We start from the raw sequence: 15,796 nt of genomic DNA, 5'->3' as shown, positions 1-15,796 counted from the left end.
TATTAGGAGGAAGTTATGTATCGATACTTAAATAAATGATGTGACGTGTAAACTAAGAAATGCGTCCTTATTATGATTGTTATTTTTCAGTGCTCATCGATCGATCTTCGACGAAGCGTCGCGTTGTTTTCGACAACGAGGAGTGAATTAGAATCAACTGTGTAAAGTATTCAGAAAAAAAATCGGATTTACAGATTTGTCTATAATTCATCATGTATCCGTCCAATATCCTTATCAGCTTCATCTTGTACGTTAGTGTCTGTGTTTTCAGTTAGTTCCTTCTTGAAGGCCTCGTAGGCTTCACCCTTATGCACGGCTTTTTTCAATAGATTTCTGGGCAAAGTCCCCAAGGGAATAATGGGCTGAATATCATTCAATAAATCTTGATCAATCACCTGTAGTGATGCAACATTGGAAGATACTCGTTGGTAATGGACTCTTAATCTCTCACAGACTTGATGACTTCTTATTTCATTTAGATTGATGAGGAAACATGGCTCTACAGAGTAGAAATCAAGATTGTTTTCTTCTAATAACTTCGCCCAATATCCTTCATTCCAGTACCCAGTTCCACTCATCTTGAAAAGAGAAAAAGGTTTATGGGGATTCAATTGATCTTGGATTTTGAAGGGGTCGATTGGGGAGGACGTAGGAGTCATATAAACGAGAGAAGAAACGTTTTGTGGGAAAAGAACATCTAAAAATATTAGTTTGGAGATATCAAGTCTTCGTTTATAAAATCTCTGGGGTCTTAACCATAACGGCCAGTTGTAACTAACAAACTTAATCTCTGCATTCCACTTTTTATGGCCGTTGAACCTAGTTACAAAATCTCTGAAGTCATCAGTTACATGTGGATTATCCAAAACCCAAAAGGTGACTTTTTCCTTTTCTCTTCCAGAAATTCCTAAGATGGAAATGACCATATCCTTGAAAGTTTCCTCTTCTTCAGGACAATTCTCTAAAACACTGAAAATATTTAGTTCATTTTGCTCTTTTTTCGAATTAATAGTTTCATCTTTTTTTATCTTTTTCACCTTAACGAATACTTTATGAGGATTAAAGTTTAAGACTGAAAATGTACTACTAAATACAGAATCAGAGTACCCATCTGTAGTAACACCTGTCACCTTATAACTCTCGCTACAACTCCTAACCGAATAGCCTGTAGCCAAATCAGTGGCATGGAATTGACCATAACCAAAAGTCACCATAGTATTAGTTCGGTCAATAACTTCACCGTCAATATCCACTAACTCTAGGCAAATACCACCAATGCTATCAACTGTAGCTTGAGAAAGTGGCGAACCCATTTCAGAGACATGAACGTCGATGGATATCCCTTCTAGTTCCTCATTGTTAAATGTGTAAAAGGAGGATGGAATATCTAACTCCATGTCAAAGGTCAATTTTAATTCCTCGGACAAATCATCATACGAAATAGCAGAATCCATGTAAATCCTTTCGATAGGAAGAACTTTAAGCTCCTCTGTGGGCAATAATACAATCTGAACGTTTATGAAAGATAAATGCTCAAATTTCGATGCTAAAGAAAGTAATTTTTGAGTTCTTTCTTCCAAGGGATCAATTATCAATAAAATATCCACCATGTTTTCAGCTGCCTGTTTTTGTTGAAAGATAGTAAAATTGTTGTTTTTAATTAATTGATCAAAATTCAATCTTGGAAAGACACTTTCAGTCGAATATTCAATACCTTTGTTATATATATTCTTCGAATGATAAAACAGTTTTGTTAGCGAAGCAGATACCATTTCAATAAAATTAGGCTCAATTCTAGAATCTGAAAGAGCAGGAAAAGTTGAAGTCAATATGTATGCAACTTGTAAAGTTCTTTGGGCCTCACGCTTGATAATCGAGATAAAATTATGAGAAGTAGGAACCTCATTATTTTCAAAATGAATAAACCTCCCATTCAAAACAGCAAAAGGAGCTCCTTTTAAAAGTTGCAAAGGAATATCAGGTAACCACCGTTGAAGTAAAGAAAGACCAATATCGTCATATGTACCTGGAGTATTACTCTTGGTCTTAACTATCATTTTATTTATCTTTTCAACTACATCCTTCCCATTATTGAAAAGTTTTTTCAGATTTTTCCAATTGGAACCCTTCAAATTACCTCTGTGAATAATCCTATATTTCATCCCAACATACTCATTATCCATCGCTTCTTGTAATCTCTGTAGTGCCTCTTTGGTATTGAAGTCATCAACAAGCGTGAGAGTATGCAATGTATTATATGTTTCAGAACCAATATACTCGATAATTCTCTCTTTTTCTGAAGATAACATAGAATTATTCATAACAGTGTACAATGAGTCAGAGAAATAGTCAGGAGTATACTTATTATGCCTCAAATTTGCAGATTTCATGTGCAGCAGGGCTCTAACGTCATTGTTATTACTGGACCCACGCATAACACGTTTTAGTTCTGATTTTATAAATGATACATCCTTCTTAATAACCTTTGCTATCAGATAATGCCAGGCGTTTTTTTTGAATGGATATATTTCTCCATCTATAATGATTGAAGTTTGCTGGATATGGAGCGCATCGAGAATAGGTTGTACATTCGGAGACTTTTTGAAATTTGAAACTATTTCAAGATCTGGATTAGATAAGATATCTTGTAAAAACTCATCCAAGTCTCCTAAGTCTATATTCTTTAGCTCATAAATCTTATTAATTATATTCTTATCCTTACCGGTGTTGAGTGGTAATAGACCAATTCTTTGAGGATACCCCTGAGAAACCACATTTATGGCACGAACTAACCCTTCAAGTGCGTCATGCACATCGTCTTCTTCCAATCTACTGAAATCAATGGCAAATATAAGTTCATTCCAATTTTGTTTATATTCAGGCAATTCGCCAAATTTGGATTCATCAAAGAATTTTTCAATATTATTTGTTAATTCATCGTATTGGGGATCACTTTCAATATCATTGAAGTAGATGATACTTTCTGAAAACCCAGGAATTGTGTGCAGATCATACTTGATGGGTTGTAATGTTTGAAGATTTTCTAATGACGACGCTGAAAATTGAGCCAGTAGATCTTTACTTATTAAGGGAGAAACATCCTGTATGTTCTGAGATAAGATACCTTGCAATTGATTCAATCGGGAATGCTCATTAAGAAGAACGTTTAATAAAGAGTACTCATCTAATGTTGAAATTTTCATATATTGCCCATTGACGTAAAGACCCAGCATATTATAATCAATCCCACTCTTCTTTAATAGCTCATTACTTTTTTTCAAACCTTTGAAAGATTCCGCCTTTAATGAAGTTAGCGATGACACCAATAATGGGAAATTGTTCACAATCCCTTTTGCAAAGCTCAATGTGGAAGAAAAATTCTTTCCTTGTGTATAGTACTTGGCTATCATTTTAGCAACTTTCAAATCCAGATCTTCTAGTTCAGAAGGAGTGGGTATATAGTGTTCATAATTTTCCATTTGGAAACGATGTGGAACACCCAAAGGTAACCTAAGTTTCGTCAATTGAGAGAAATCAGAATCTTTCTTCACAGTTAAACTCAACGGAAATTGAATGTCAGTTGAATCTTCTATATCTCCCACGGGACAAGTTGGTCTCCATATGAATCGAAGTTTTCCACTTTCAATAGCCTCTCTATAAATATTTCTGTTATAGTCGTCAAAATTAGAAGACCCATCAGGACATCCGTACAATATCACAATAGGAGCATCTAGATTGTTACCAATGACAATATCATGCTTCCCTTTGATGCTTGAATCGGAAATTGATGCCTGTTGTTTAAGATCGTCAGATTTCAAATAAAATATGTCTTCTGGTTCATTATATTTCTTCTCATTTAAAAAGAAGCAATTTTCATTTAGCGAAACATTATGATCATTTAAAGTTGGATCGATTGGAAACCCCATTGGGTATAGTTCAGCCAAAAGTGATAATAGTGTTGTCAAATCTTTTTGATCAGCTTTCGTTCGTAGCACATCCACAACATGACCAGTTATATCTCCCGAATCCTCAGCATATTCCTCAATATTGGTAACAATTGGATATAACTCACTTGCCATGTCAGCATTTGTGTAATCTTGCAGGTAACTTAATATAGACCAAAGGCGGGCTGGTTCTACAGTACCAAATTGAGATACATCTAAACTTAATGTCAAACACCTAGAAACTAGGAAAAAAACTGAGAAAACTATGCTAATAGTTGTCATATCCAGCAGATATCTCAGAACACAGAATGATGACTTAATTTCTCGTTGACCATTATAAAACCTATTTCATTAATTATAGAATTGTCTATTTAAGGTATTATTGTTTGAAAGTAGGGTTCTTTAATTTTTAAACCCTAGTTATGCCTATTTAGCCCTAAAAAGATTCCGTATATGACGATCTGGATTTTTTTCTTTTGCATCTTCTCGAATTTGAAAAAAAAAAGTAATAGCGAAATCATCGAAATATTTATTATCTATTAATTTAGTCATTATCGTCAATTACCTTGTTTAACTTATTTTTGTTTCCAGATTCATTCTTAAAGGAACCAAGTATTAATCTTCCTGATTTAACTTTCTCTTTGGTTTCTGATTTACACTCATTTCGAAGACGTTTTCTCATCGTTTAAGAAAGTTATTTTCCTTCACTCAAGTCAGGAAATTATCTCAAAACAACACTACAATACCCAAGATGACTATCGGTGACAAACAAAAGTGGACTGCCCAAAATGTCCGTAACACTTTCTTAGACTACTTCAAGTCTAAAGAACATACCTTCGTTCCTTCCTCTCCAGTGGTCCCATTCGATGATCCAACTCTTTTATTTGCCAATGCTGGTATGAATCAATATAAACCTATCTTCCTTGGTACCGTGGACCCATCTTCTGATTTCTACACTTTAAAGCGTGCTTACAACTCTCAAAAGTGTGTCAGAGCCGGTGGTAAGCATAATGATTTGGAAGATGTCGGTAAGGATTCTTATCATCATACTTTCTTCGAAATGTTGGGAAATTGGTCTTTTGGTGATTATTTCAAGAAGGAAGCTATTCACTACGCTTGGGAATTATTGACTGTCGTCTATGGTATTCCAGCTGATAGATTATACGTTACCTATTTCGAAGGTGATGCCAAACAAGGCTTGGAACCTGATTCTGAAGCTCAAGATTTATGGAGAAAGGTGGGTGTTCCAGAGGATCATATCTTACCAGGTAACGCAAAAGATAACTTTTGGGAAATGGGTGATCAAGGTCCATGTGGTCCATGTTCCGAAATTCATTACGATAGAATTGGTGGCAGAAATGCATCCTCTTTGGTCAACATGGATGATCCTGATGTTTTAGAAGTCTGGAATTTAGTCTTCATTCAATTCAACAGAGAGTCTGATGGTTCTCTAAAATCTTTACCAGCCAAGCATATCGATACTGGTATGGGTTTCGAAAGATTGGTTTCTGTGTTGCAGGATGTTAGATCTAATTATGATACTGATGTTTTCCAACCATTATTCAAACGTATCCAAGAAATTACTAATGCTAGAGATTATACTGGCAAATTTGGTGCTGAAGACAAGGATAACATTGATACTGCTTACAGAGTCTTGGCCGATCATGTCCGTACCTTAACTTTTGCATTAGCTGATGGTGGTGTTCCAAACAATGAAGGTAGAGGTTACGTTTTGAGACGTATCTTAAGAAGAGGTGCTCGTTACGCTCGTAAATATATGAATTATCCAATTGGTGACTTCTTCTCTAAGTTGGCCCCAACATTGATCGAACAAGTCAAAGATATTTTCCCAGAAGTTGCTAAGGATCCAGCCTTCTTATTTGAAATCTTAGACGAAGAAGAAGCTTCCTTTGCCAAGACCTTAGATCGTGGTGAAAGATTGTTCGAAAAATATGCTGCCACCGCCGCTGAAACTCAGTCTAAAACTTTAGACGGTAAACAAGTCTGGAGATTATACGATACATATGGGTTCCCAGTTGATTTGACTGAATTAATGGCCGAAGAACAAGGCTTAAAGATTGATGGACCAGGTTTTGAAAAAGCTAAGCAGGAATCCTATGAAGCTTCTAAGAGAGGTGGTAAGAAGGATCAATCTGATTTGATCAAATTGAATGTTCATGAATTATCTGAATTAAATGACAACAATGTTGCTAAGACTGATGATAGTGCCAAGTATGGTTTTGAAAATATTGAAAGTACCATTTTAAAATTGCATGATGGTACTAAGTTTGTTGATGAAATTACCGAATCTGGTAAGAAATATGGTGTTCTTCTAGATAAGACTTGTTTCTACGCTGAACAAGGTGGTCAAGAATATGATACTGGTAAGCTTGTTATTGATGATGTTGCTGAATTCAACGTTGAAAATGTTCAATTATACAATGGTTTCGTTTTCCACACTGGGTCTCTAGAAGAAGGTAAACTTTCCGTTGGTGATAAGATTATTGCTTCCTACGATGAATTGCGTCGTTTCCCAATTAAGAACAATCATACTGGTACTCATATTTTGAATTTTGCATTGTTAGAAACTCTTGGAAACGAAGTTGATCAAAAGGGTTCTCTTGTTGCTCCAGAAAAATTAAGATTTGATTTCTCACATAAGAAGGCTTTAGCTATGGATGAATTACGTAAAGTTGAAGAAATCTGCAACCAACAAATCAAGGAGAATTTCCCTGTTTACTACAAGGAAGTTCCATTAGACTTAGCTAAATCTATTTTCAATGTTCGTGCTGTCTTTGGTGAAACTTATCCAGACCCAGTTCGTGTTGTATGTGTTGGTAAGCCAGTTGAAGAACTTCTAAAGAACCCAACAAGTGAAGAATGGGGTAACTACTCCATTGAGTTCTGTGGTGGTACACACGTTGTCAAGACCGGTGACATTAAATACTTTGTCATCCTAGAAGAAAGTGGTATTGCCAAGGGTATTAGAAGAATTGTGGCTGTCACGGGTTCTGATGCCTTTGAGGCTCAAAGAATTGCTAATGAATTCTCCACTGAATTGGATGCCGCTGAAAAGCTACCGTTTTCTCCATTAAAGGAAAAGAAATTGAAAGAGCTTGGTGTCAGTTTAGGACAATTGTCGATTTCTGTCATTAGCAAACATGAATTGAAGGAAAGATTCACAGCCATTGAAAAGGTTGTCAAGGATGAAGTTAAATCAAGAGCCAAGAAGGAAGCTAAACAAACTGTTGATGAAGTAAAGAACTATTTTGCTGAAAATGAGAACTCTCCATACTTCGTTAAATTCATCAATATTCCAGTTAATGCCAAGGCTATAACTGAGGCTATTAACTACGTCAAATCTTCTGCTAAGGGCAAATCCATCTATCTGTTGACCGGTAATGATTCTAACGGAAAAATTGCCCACGGTTGTTACATCTCTGATGAAGCTTTAGCTAAGGGTGTTGATGGTGCTGCTATTGCCAAGCAAGTCTCCAGCATTATCGGTGGTAAAGCTGGTGGTAAAGGTAATGTTTTCCAAGGTATGGGTGACAAACCAGCCGCAGCTGAACAAGCTGTTTCTGAAATAGAGACCTTGTTAAAGGAAAAGCTAACCATATAAATGATGAGCACCGTTAAGTAAACGAGGAGGAAGGTCATTCATTATGTATCTATATAAGAAATAAAAATCAACGAAGAAAATAATTTAAATTAAATCAGTTTGCATAATATAGTTTCTTTGGTTTGAAAACACGTGTTGTAGTGTTACACATTAGGTACGAAATGCATGTTTTATCAATTATTATTTATTTATTTATTTATTTACAGGGATATTCAAATAATGGCATCCAACTAGTCCTTCTTATCGTCTATCAGCCACTTCCACACCAAATCTCTGTCTTCTTTTGTCCAAATGGCAGTCCTGTTAGCGTTTTCACCAAGCCAAATATATTTTAATCTTTTTTTAGATCGTTGCCATATCTTTGAAGTTTTTGCGGTATTATCTCTTAGTGTTGGATCTATCATTTGCTTTGCTGGTGGTGGGATCATCTTAGGCTGGTCATGTAACATGGTTAATTTCGTGACAGATCTCATTGCTCTAAAATTAGCCCCAGTTACCATGAATGCAGCTATTGCTGAGAATACAACGACAAACCCAAATCCCCAGTAAGAATCTTCGATGAAGTTTTTCAAATTCATCCCGTAGAATGCTGGTAATAACGTTGCTACCGTGAATCCTAAAGTATAAACAGTTATTTTCAATTCTAAAAGCATCAAAGAGTTTCTATTAGCATCCAATATAATGTTCACGATTTCTTCGGTAGACTTAATATCTTGTATTAAGGATGCAGCCTGCTGCACGAATTCATCACATTGAGTATAATATGTCTCCAAAAGCATTTCTAATTCAGCAAAATCATCCTTTTCGGTCTTTTTTACCGTTAGATACATCGCAGCAAGGTCATCGTCAGTTTCCAATAACTCATCTAGGACTTCTCTAATAAGTAACGATTTTTGATAAAATAAAGATAAGTTTTTAGATTTAATTAATAATTCTCTTAATTTATCTCGGTTAACTTCATTCTCCAATTCTGATAATATCTGGCTACAGATAGTATAATGCAATTTGAATTCTGCTTCCAACGAGCTCATCACATTGATCAACATACTTTCTAAAGCCCGATGTTCATAAAATTGGGTACCCATGGTACCAGTTGCTGCAGATAATTTAGACTCCAAATCATACATTAATACCCCCAATTTTACAGCGGCAGAAGGGTTGGTGGTATCGAACACGAAAATTTTATTCTTCTCAATCAATGCTTTAATATGTAACATGTTAACAACAATGCAATTTGGTTTCACGACAATACTAGGAATAATATCCACTTGTGTGGTGTCAATTTTTCTAAGATCTCTTGGGTATAGTTTATGATCTCTTAGGAATGCCCATTTTTGAAACTTTTGAGAGACTGCAATAACATCTCCCTTTCCATTAAACACTGTGCATGAAACGAAGGAATCGTTAGGTTTGATAGGTTTTAACGACAGCAATTGTCTCTGAATTAATGGTGCTTGCGGGAGTGGGTCCAAGGAAATAGAACTTTGGAATCTCTTGAACGGTATAGTTATTCTCGACAAGGCCCTGAAATATTGATTCCCTTGGCGAAGATATCGGAACATATCAGTTTTTAGCATTGTTGGATAGCCAAAAAAGAATCAAAGGTTAGGGTGTAATACAAGACGGTCAGGGTTGGGTCTATATGTTTGAAATACTGATGTGTAGCTCTCTTTTTGGTGGCAGTTTAGCTTGTATGCTCTTCAGCCAGAGAGAGATTTCTCAAAATGATATTTTTTTCAGGTTCTTGACATCGCCGAAAAGTTAAGTTAAATGAGTAAGCATTTCCATTTGCAGTCCAAAGAAAAAGAGAGTAAGTGAACACCTCAAGAGTTGGTCACGGTTACTTGAATAAACCTTCGTTGGTTACTGAAATGTTGTTTTTTGGGACTATGTTTTGGCAAGAAAATGCTGATCTCTTGTTCCACAAGACAAAAGTTAAAGGATTTAAAAAAGACCGTTTTTGCAATGGTGAAAGAATATCACTAGAGTCTAAAAAACGACAACTTAAGCCCACTCTGTTTCCTTCTGGTCCAGGTTATAAATTGTGATTGATCATAATTTGCGACACGCGAATTATAAAACTTAGAAATTTCAGAAGAACAATCTTGAAAGCTCATCTCAAAGAACCATTCTTAAAAAGTTGCAGCACAATAAAGAAAGAGGCCAACCTACTATATGGCCATGTCCACTAAGGAACTCCGGCGTCTCTCAATTCAATTGAATTGTACCCGATTTCCGCATGCTTCAGTGATATACCGGCGATGTCGACTCAGGAAGACAACCATACGACAGTATGCCACTACAGATACTTCCAAATACGACTTCAAGGAGGCTCCCAGAATTAATCCTGTTGGAATTCAACATCTTAGTCAATCTCTGCATTCCCAATTATTTGGAAATAAGAAACACAGTTTTAAAGAAGATGCCATGACCCCCGAGGAGAGAACACATTTAATCGACCTATCCAAGCAATTATTAAAGTCACATGGGTTATTGGGTAAGAAAACTGCCATTTCAGAACCTATTTCCTTTGAACTACCCAAGTTGCAGGGAAATTCGCTAGATGAGCATTTTCAAAAATTGGGTCATTTTGCATCTGAACCATATAAGACTATGGCAGTTAATAAGTTTACTACAGTTTTACCAAAGCCTAATAAATGGATACGAACGGCCGGGTGGATGAAATATGAACCTGGAAAGGCACCTGTGGCTGTCCCATTCCCTGAAGAAAATACCCTAGTGTTTGATGTGGAGACATTATATAAAATCTCACCGTATCCCACGTTGGCTACAGCTTTATCTGATAAAGCATGGTACGCATGGTGTTCACCATTTATATGTGATGAAGGTAATAACAGCTCGTTTAAACATCTGATACCTTTGGGTGAGAACACAAAAGTTGAAAAACTAATCATTGGTCATAACGTTGGATATGATAGAGCTAGAGTACAAGAGGAATATAATTTCAACCATTCGAAATTCTTTTTTTTAGATACACAATCATTACATGTTGCTTCATCTGGTTTATGTTCAAGACAGAGACCATTATTTATGCAAATGAAAAAAAGAAGAAAGGAAAAGGAAGAAGAACAATTGCAACAGGAGACAGAATCTGAAGAGGATGGTATAAATGGTATTTCCACTACTACATTAAATACTCTAGAGGAGGAGGAGGATCCTTGGCTAAATATATCTACAATGAATTCATTAAGCGATGTAGCGTTATTTCATTGTGGTATCAAGATGGACAAAGAGCCTAGAGACTTTTTTGCATCGTTGGACAAACAAGTTGTTATCGATAACTTTCAAAAATTAGTCACTTATTGTGCCACTGATGTGGAAGCAACTAGTCACGTTTTTGATAAAGTTCTTCCACGTTTCCTAAAGAAATGTCCACATCCAGTATCTTTTGGGGCCTTGAAGACTTTGAGTAGCTTTATCTTACCAACAAGACGAGCAGAATGGGATGATTATATTAATAGGTCAGAAAAGTTATACCAAGAATCCAAATTAGAAATTGAAAGAAAAATAATTTTAATTATTGAAGAACTTGTTAAGATCAAAGATGACCCAGTAAAACTCGATCAAATTAAGGATGACCCATGGTTGAGACAGTTAGATTGGACCATTAAGCCATTAAGACTCACTAAAAAGGGAGTCCCCGTGAAGGGACAAAAACTTCCAGGTTATCCTGAATGGTATAGGTCATTATTCCCTAGTAAGACTTCTCAGCAACCTCAAATTACGATTAAGTCAAGAATAATCCCAATATTTTTCAAATTATCATGGGAGGGCCATCCAGTGTTCTTTACTAAGGAATCAGGATGGTGTTTCCCCATTCATAAAGATGAGTTTGAAATGTTTCAGAAGAAAAACTATGTTGTTGCGGATGAGGATTCAATTTCCCAATATCGAGAACTATCCCATTCAATTGATGATAATGGAGACAGTGATCAAATTTTGCTAAAAGTGCCCCATCCAAATGGTCCAACTTTTAATTGTACCACATTATTAAGTAAACCATACATTCATTATTTTGAGAAAAACGTATTGACATCTGATTCAGAATTAGCCCATCAGGCCCTAAATATGAATTCTTCAGGGTCATATTGGATGGCTGCAAGAGAAAGGATAATGTCGCAGTTTGTGGTTAGCGGCAAAGACTTTAATAAAGAGTTTAATCCATTGTCTAATAAAGTTATTGGCACACCTGGCGAGAAGGAAGAATTAGGTATTATTCTCCCCACTGTAATTCCTATGGGGACTGTTACTAGAAGAGCTGTGGAAAATACATGGTTAACAGCTTCCAATGCCAAGGCGAATAGAATCGGTTCCGAATTGAAAGCTCAGGTTAAAGCCCCAAAGGGATATTGTTTCGTGGGGGCTGATGTGGATAGTGAAGAATTATGGATTGCATCATTAGTTGGCGATTCTGTTTTCAACATTCATGGTGGTACAGCCATTGGGTGGATGTGTTTGGAAGGTACGAAGAATGAGGGAACTGATTTACATACAAAGACTGCGGAAATCTTGGGTTGTTCTCGTAATGAAGCTAAGATATTTAACTATGGTAGAATTTATGGTGCCGGTGTGAAATTTGCAGGTACTTTACTTAAGAGGTTCAATCCATCATTATCAGATGATGAAGCCAAGAAGACAGCCATCAAATTATATGAAAATACTAAAGGTAAGACCAAAAGGTCAAGAATCTTTAAGAAATTTTGGTATGGTGGTTCAGAATCCATTTTATTTAATAAATTGGAGAGTATTGCAGAGCAAGATGAACCAAAGACCCCCGTTCTTGGTTGTGGGATCACTTTTTCCTTAATGAAACGTAATTTGAGGGCGAATTCCTTTTTGCCATCAAGAATCAATTGGGCCATTCAATCATCTGGTGTAGATTATTTGCACCTACTTTGTTGTTCGATGAATTATCTTATCTTGAAGTATGGACTCGATGCCCGTCTAACAATTTCGATCCATGATGAAATCAGGTATTTAAGTTCTGAGAAGGATAAATATAAAGTTGCCATGGCATTACAAATCAGCAACATTTGGACGAGAGCCATCTTTTGTGAACAAATGGGTATTGATGATTTACCACAAAATTGTGCATTTTTCTCTGCTGTTGACATCGACCATGTTATGAGGAAGGAGGTTAATATGGATTGTATTACATTATCAAATAAAGTTGCCATACCACACGGTGAAAATTTGGATATTAATAAGTTGTTGTCAATGGAAGGTTCTCGATTGGAAAGTAGTGATGCTATCGATACCGTCGATGTATCATCATTACCATATAAGTATCGTGAACCTGTGTTTTCTCAATATAACCGAGCGTACACGAAGGATTTCTGGCAGTATTTCCTACGGATGCAAGTGCAAGATAGTAAATGGAAGGTGGATGGGTTAGAGACAGAATATATTCGATTGAAGACTAGTAATGATTTCTATAAGCATGGTTATACGTCTGAGTATGGACTTTTAGATTATTTAAAGGATGTGAAGATGGGTAAGAGGAGGAAGAAGAGTATTATGGAAAATTCATTTTTGCAAGATTTAATTGAGGTTGAATCATCTGACCATGGTGATATCTTACCTGAAAATGAACTAGACACAGAAAATTATTCCATATTGCATGCGATTGCATCTGAAAGACCTGCAGTAGTAGCTAAGTAAAAGAAAAGGTTCATATATTGATTTTTGTAAATAGACATTAGATTTCTGCATTAAAAACAAAAGAATATTATTTAATAGAAGTGTTCATAACTGAAAAAAAAAAAAAAATTTGTGTTACAATAATGCATCCAAAAATTTATCCCATGCATTGTTTGGTGGGACTCTTTTTTCGTCCAATTCGTTTGTTAATTCTTCAATTTCTTCCAACCCGGTGAAAACATCAATTTTATCTACAGGTATATACCATTGTCTCCAAGATCTTGTTACTAATTTATGACCGATCCAAAGGACAATAAAGACGGGCAATGTAATATAAGCGGCAATGAAATCCTTATAATCCCAAAATCTTGGAATGAAAATTTGGTACCCATTGGTTAAAGTGATTAAAGAGACCATGAATAAAGAGTACCATATTAAGTATTTTTGAGCAAAACCCTTGTATGGTAATCTATCATATAAGTCATTAAATATGATCGCCTTACGGAATCTAATGTATGCGACACATGCACAAATCCAACCAATGAACCCTGAAATAGTACTAATGTTTGAAAACCAATTGAAAACGTTTGCTGTCGATGAGGAGACGTTTAAGTAGGCTAAACAACAAAATAAGAAGGAAAAGCCAACTGCCACGTATGGAACACCGAATCTATTAATTTTGGAAAAGAATTTTGGAGCATGACCATGAGAAGCCATAGTTAACAAAGATCTTGAACTTGCAAACATGTAAGCGTTACCTGCGGACCATGCACTAGTCATGATACAAACGTTAATGATGTGAGGTAAGACTTTGATTCCTGCATTTTGAATACCAATGACAAAGGGGGATGAACCAGCACCCGGTTTACTTTGTGCTAAGGCATTTTGTAAATTAGGATCATTATATGCGACGATGACACTAATGGATAATGAACCTAGGACGTAAAAAATCATCAATCTCCAAACGAATCTTCTTGATGCCTTTGCGATATTTCTTCTTTGATCATGACATTCTGAACTGGTCAATGATACTAATTCTGGACCCAAGACAAATGCGAACCCACCTTTAATGACACCAGTGTAAACATCAAGGAAGTTCCCACCGGTACCATCCGTAATATGATCAGCAAATGCACCTGGTCTTTGCCAATAACGGAAACCTAATCTATCATGAGAAGGTCCACCACCCCAAAATAAGATGAATGATAAAATGATTAGACCCAATATACAAAGGATCTTAATGGAAGCGAACCAAAATTCAGATTCACCATAAAAATTTACAGGTAACATATTCAAAGCGACGACGCAAAATAAGAAAATTGTAATCCAAGCACCCTTAGGTACTTTTAAAGCCCAGGCCCAATATTCCACCACCCCTGCAGCCGCGGTACATTCTGTAGCGACTAGGATGACGAAACAATAGTAATAATTCCAACTTGATGCGAAACCTAGAGATCTATCCACATATTTTTCAACCAAATATGCGGAAGAACCTGCAGAATCTGAACCATTCCCGGGTAAATAACAAACCATTTCACCAAATGCATTCATAATGGGATAGATAAATGTACAGATGATAAGGTATGATGTGAACAGACCAGCTGGACCACATGTTGCTAGAGTTTGAGAGGAACCGACTAATAAACCTGTACCGATGGTCCCACCTAATGCAATTAATTGAACATGACGAGATTTCAAACCTTGTTTCAATTTCCCATTTTCCTCCGGTTGTTGTTGCTTTTCTTCATCAAGGGAAGAAGTTTCTGAATAATCTATTGTTTCCTTATGTTTGTCCTTTGTTAATTGTTCTGTTATTGTGTTTGCCTCGATATCCACTTCTGAGATGATTGGATCTGATTTATCCGCTTTATCCCACGTACCAGTTGGTAATTCCGTGGAATCTGGAGAGGACGACATGATGTATAGTAATGATAATGTATGCTAAGTAAGTGGTTGTGAAAAATACTTTTTTTTATCAGTGCTGCAGCATATATTTTAATACCAAAACAAAGATGCTGACTTTTTTCTATTCTATTTTATCTAGTTAGAGTATATTGTAAATACAAGAGGGAATTGATAACGATAAGATAAAGGATAAGCAGAGTTACGTACGCTATATATACGATTTCCCAGATAAGAACCCCATTAAACCGGACCTCACTTGTGTGTCAAAGGAAGGTTAAAATGAGACTACTTCCCAGCATTACGTATTGGAGGAGGAGTTGTTCCCTCCATTCGGCATTATTATCTTGTTGGTCGACCAACGATGAAAAATGCCCCATGTAGTTCTCGTAGTACGCAAACTGTTTTTCCAGTATTTTTTTTATCTGTCGCAGAGGAGTCATTACGTAGTGGAGTGAACCAGATCTCAACGCTTACAGTGACGTACTTAATGACCCCGTCGCCCACGACTCACGGCGTTTGTGCCGGCCCAAACCCCACAGAAACGCGGGCGGGGTTCTGGGCCGGGAAGAGAGGCTGACCCCTTCAGCCGTGGCTTCTCCGAGTTTTCGGAATGCTGTGGCGCGGTGGCTGGGTGTCACGTGGCACGGCAGATGGGTTATGAGAA

At 36.5% G+C, this 15,796-nt stretch overlaps 5 protein-coding genes across 5 annotated transcripts; 2 read left to right on the top strand and 3 right to left on the bottom strand.

Moving 5' to 3' along the window:
• Window positions 1–200: 200 nt before the first annotated feature.
• On the bottom strand, window positions 201–4,226 carry KRE5 (Kre5p; the record flags this gene model as incomplete). Its single annotated transcript, XM_003676611.1, has 1 exon — window positions 201–4,226. The coding sequence occupies one exon, from the start codon at window positions 4,224–4,226 to the stop codon at window positions 201–203; it is 4,026 nt and encodes a 1,341-aa protein (XP_003676659.1).
• A 469-nt stretch (window positions 4,227–4,695) lies between these two features.
• Window positions 4,696–7,566, top strand: ALA1 (alanine--tRNA ligase; the record flags this gene model as incomplete). Its single annotated transcript, XM_003676610.1, has 1 exon — window positions 4,696–7,566. One exon carries the CDS (start codon window positions 4,696–4,698, stop codon window positions 7,564–7,566), a length of 2,871 nt encoding a protein of 956 aa, XP_003676658.1.
• Window positions 7,567–7,796: 230 nt separating this feature from the next.
• On the bottom strand, window positions 7,797–9,143 carry MRS2 (Mrs2p; the record flags this gene model as incomplete). Its single annotated transcript, XM_003676609.1, has 1 exon — window positions 7,797–9,143. The coding sequence occupies one exon, from the start codon at window positions 9,141–9,143 to the stop codon at window positions 7,797–7,799; it is 1,347 nt and encodes a 448-aa protein (XP_003676657.1).
• Window positions 9,144–9,741: 598 nt separating this feature from the next.
• On the top strand, window positions 9,742–13,248 carry MIP1 (DNA-directed DNA polymerase gamma MIP1; the record flags this gene model as incomplete). The annotated part of the gene is made up of 1 exon (XM_003676608.1): window positions 9,742–13,248. The coding sequence occupies one exon, from the start codon at window positions 9,742–9,744 to the stop codon at window positions 13,246–13,248; it is 3,507 nt and encodes a 1,168-aa protein (XP_003676656.1).
• A 114-nt stretch (window positions 13,249–13,362) lies between these two features.
• On the bottom strand, window positions 13,363–15,144 carry PUT4 (proline permease PUT4; the record flags this gene model as incomplete). Its single annotated transcript, XM_003676607.1, has 1 exon — window positions 13,363–15,144. One exon carries the CDS (start codon window positions 15,142–15,144, stop codon window positions 13,363–13,365), a length of 1,782 nt encoding a protein of 593 aa, XP_003676655.1.
• Between the last annotated feature and the right edge of the window lie 652 nt (window positions 15,145–15,796).

The sequence above is a fragment of the Naumovozyma castellii genome, chromosome 5, assembly GCF_000237345.1.
Source record: "Naumovozyma castellii chromosome 5, complete genome".
NCBI lineage: Eukaryota > Fungi > Ascomycota > Saccharomycetes > Saccharomycetales > Saccharomycetaceae > Naumovozyma > Naumovozyma castellii.
The sequence above is the reverse complement of the archived record's forward strand: the minus strand, read 5'-3'. Positions and strand labels throughout refer to the sequence as shown.